This window comes from Gavialis gangeticus, unplaced genomic scaffold (genome assembly GCF_001723915.1).
Source record: "Gavialis gangeticus isolate Ggan-Ray unplaced genomic scaffold, GavGan_comp1, whole genome shotgun sequence".
NCBI classification, from domain to species: Eukaryota; Metazoa; Chordata; order Crocodylia; family Gavialidae; genus Gavialis; species Gavialis gangeticus.
In genome coordinates, this window is record NW_017728973.1 from 3,634,308 (window position 1) to 3,637,594 (window position 3,287).

A 3,287-nucleotide genomic window follows, 5' to 3' on the forward strand; every position below is an offset into this window, starting at 1 on the left:
CCACAGGTCCCCAGTGGGGCTCTGTAGCTAGGAATTCGGTAGCTGTCTCCACCCCAACTCACCCCACCCCTAAATTCCTGGCCCTTCTAGGATCCCCATAGCCTGGATGAAATGGCTTTTGGGGGCAGATGTGGCCCATGGGCTGTATCTTTGACACCCCTAACAGTATATTTTCTGAAAAAGATTGTCCTTCATAGTGAATGCTTTCACTGGTCTGACAAGGCAGGGTTTCAACTATACTGACCAATCATAGTAGTATAATATCATAATTTTTTTGGATTAAGTTTTGACCTATGTTGCTTGGGGTATCAGTTTAAAGTAAAGAAAAAAGAAATCAAATGAAAATGATTTAATGATATTGCTCCTGTGTCTCCCTGATAAATATTATGCAATAATATATATGAAGGCTGCTCAGCCCCTGGCCCACAGGCCAGATTCAGCCCACAAAGCCACATCAACTGGCTTGCAAGGGTTCCCCATGGGGCTGAAAATTTGTTTGTGAGGGAGCGGAAGCAGCTAATTGCCATTCCCTTACTGCCATATTTCTGGACACACTGGTGCAGGATGATGAGTGCTTCTGATGAGTGCTTGCCATATTCTGTGGGGAGCCCTGCAGGCCAGATAGCATGACTCTACCTGTTAAGTTGGGCATTCAGGGTAAATCAGGGTGGTATGGAGCCAGTAGTAGTGGCTCAGGGCCCCAATCAGAGTGGTGCACAAGACCGACTGGAGTAGCATCCTGGCACACAAGGTTTAATCCAGCCCATGGACCAGCCCCAAGCCATTCATCCAGCCTGTGGGCCCAAAAAGGTTTAGCAATATTGATATGCACCTATGATTTTCTTGCAGAACTGGGGGACAAGGAATTTCATTTGAAAGCTCATCTTTGACAGGCTCCAAATCACAAACTCAATCACTGGATTCTTCTCAGGGTAAGTAGATTTTCCTGGGCTAAATTTCTTTTTACAAGCAATGTATTAACCCCTACCATTAAACTTCAAGTGACAATTAAATTAGTTGTGCACATATAACAACTGATTAATGTCTACTGTAGTTACAGAATGAGCATTAATATCTGCATAAGGGTGAAACACCCAAATAAAATTATTTAAAAATCTTTTCTTGTAGTAAAATTAATAAATGTCATTCAATTCTATTATACTGAAAAGTTAATGAAAGAAGAAACTATATATTTTCCTAAAGAAAAGTTAAGGAAAGAGTCACTTCTCTGTGTATGTACTTCTGCTTTTCAATTTTAAGCCTTTGATAAACTAAATTTTTAAAACAATGTTCAGATCCAACAAAAACTAGAAAGATCAAGACAATTGTTGAAGAAGTGGTGGATGGTAAAGTTGTCTCATCCGAGGTAAAGGAAGTTGAAGAGAAGATGTAAGCAACAGCCTGGTACTGCAACGGATCTATTCATTCAGTTTCTCCTTTAAGAAGCATTAATGAAAATATATAACTTGGAATCTCTGTTCTTTTGGTTGAGGTGATAAGTGCATTGAATCTTCTTTTCTTTTCATTTTACTAAGATTCTGTTCCACAAAGCAAAAAGTACACTTTTGGATTCTGTGCAGTTTGGTAACCCAATAAACATGGTGTTTCAGTTTATATATACTGGTCTTTATTTCTTTCCCAGTGTATTCACAATTTCATCTGTTGTCACTTCTTTGATTAATACCTGAAAAATGCCATGCATTTTAAGTACTGGGTTCATTATGCAATAAGTTTTTTATCTCTACTTTTGTTAAGTAATAGATAGGATTACTTTACTATTGTACACACCCCTTACATAGTTTTCTTGGGTATTAAAAAATTAAGAAACCAGCTTTTACAATATGAGCACTAGGCCTGTGCGAAGCAGCTAGTATTCACCTCGGATTCAGCCAATTCGGGAACAGTGATTTGATTTGGTGATTCAAATCACTGTCCTGATTTGATTCGGCCGAATCTGATTCGGAGATTCAGCTGCAGCTCCCAGCTAAAGTGTGATTAGCTTTGCTGATGATTTTGTCAGACTGACAACTCATGTTCATCTTGGAGTCCACTATGACTCTATGACTCCAAGATCCCTTTCCACTTCTGTGCTGCTGAGAGGGTCATTTCCTAGCCAGTATGTGTGCTGGATATTTTTGCACCCTAGGTGCAGCACTCTGCACTTGTCCTTGTTTTACTGGATCCTATTGTGTTCTGCCCACTTTTCCAACCTGTCCAGGTCTGCCGGCAATCATTCTCTAACCTCTGGAGTGTTCACTTCACTCCACAATTTAGTATCATCTGCAAACTTGGACAGAGTACACTTCACACACACATCCAAGTCACTGATGAAGACATTGAGGAGTACAGGTCCAAGAGTTTGTGGCACCACAAACCACATGCCCCTACTCATCTGGATGTAGCCTACTTGTCTATTCTGATAATTACATGTTGTTTCTCTGGCTTGTTATAGACTATGGGAAATACACTGCACCATTGAGTACTACTTTAATCCCAAACTTAAACAGTGTTTGTACGTGCTATGCTTGTTTTACAAATGCTTTCAGTTTCTTTCTTAAATGAGGAATAGAATTGAAAACATATATACATTCTATGTGATGAAATGCTAAACCAAAGAAATGTATGTGATTAGTAACTACAATTCTGAAAGGGTGCTCATTAGAGCTGTGCAAAGCTTTGGGTGGTGATTTGATTCAGAGGAGATTTGGCCCAAGTTAGTGGCCAAATCTCTGAATCCAAATCAAATCAGGGGACTGATTTAAAGGTCCAAATCAATTCAAAGCTCTCCGAATCTTCGGCAAAGATTCAGAGAGCTTTATCAGCAGATGTATGACAAATAGAACCAAGGAGGTGATACTTCCCCTCTATGTGGCATTCGTCAGACCGCAGTTGGAGTACTGTGTCCAGTTTTGGGTGCCGTACTTTAAGAAGGAGGTGGATAGCCTCAAGAGGGTCCAGAGGAGGGACACTCATATGGCTAAGGGTTTACAGGCCAAGCCTTGTGAGGAGAGACTAAGGGACCTGGACCTCTTCAGCCTCCGCAAGAGAAGGCTGAGAGGTGATCTTGTGGCCACCTACAAATTCATTAGGGGGGCGCAGCAAGGGATCAAAGATGCTCTGTTCATCAGGGCGCCTCTTGGGGTAACAAGGAACAATGGTCACAAACTGACAGAAAGCAGATTTAAGCTAGACATCAGGAAGAACTTCTTCACGGTAAGAGTGGCCAAAATTTGGAATGGGCTTCCAAGGGAGGTGGTGCTCTCCCCTACCTTGGGGGTCTTCAAGAG

At 41.3% G+C, this 3,287-nt stretch overlaps 1 protein-coding gene across 1 annotated transcript in view; it reads left to right on the plus strand.

The window, feature by feature from the left end:
* The window catches only part of LOC109290121 (keratin, type I cytoskeletal 12-like), an 11,593-nt gene extending 9,984 nt beyond the window's left edge, over positions 1-1,609 (plus strand). The window contains exons 7-8 of the mRNA XM_019506511.1: positions 850-932; positions 1,296-1,609. Coding sequence (XP_019362056.1) covers positions 850-932; positions 1,296-1,393 — 181 coding nt within the window. The 3' untranslated portion in view covers positions 1,394-1,609. The remainder of the gene's footprint in view (positions 1-849; positions 933-1,295) is intronic.
* Positions 1,610-3,287: the final 1,678 nt, after the last annotated feature.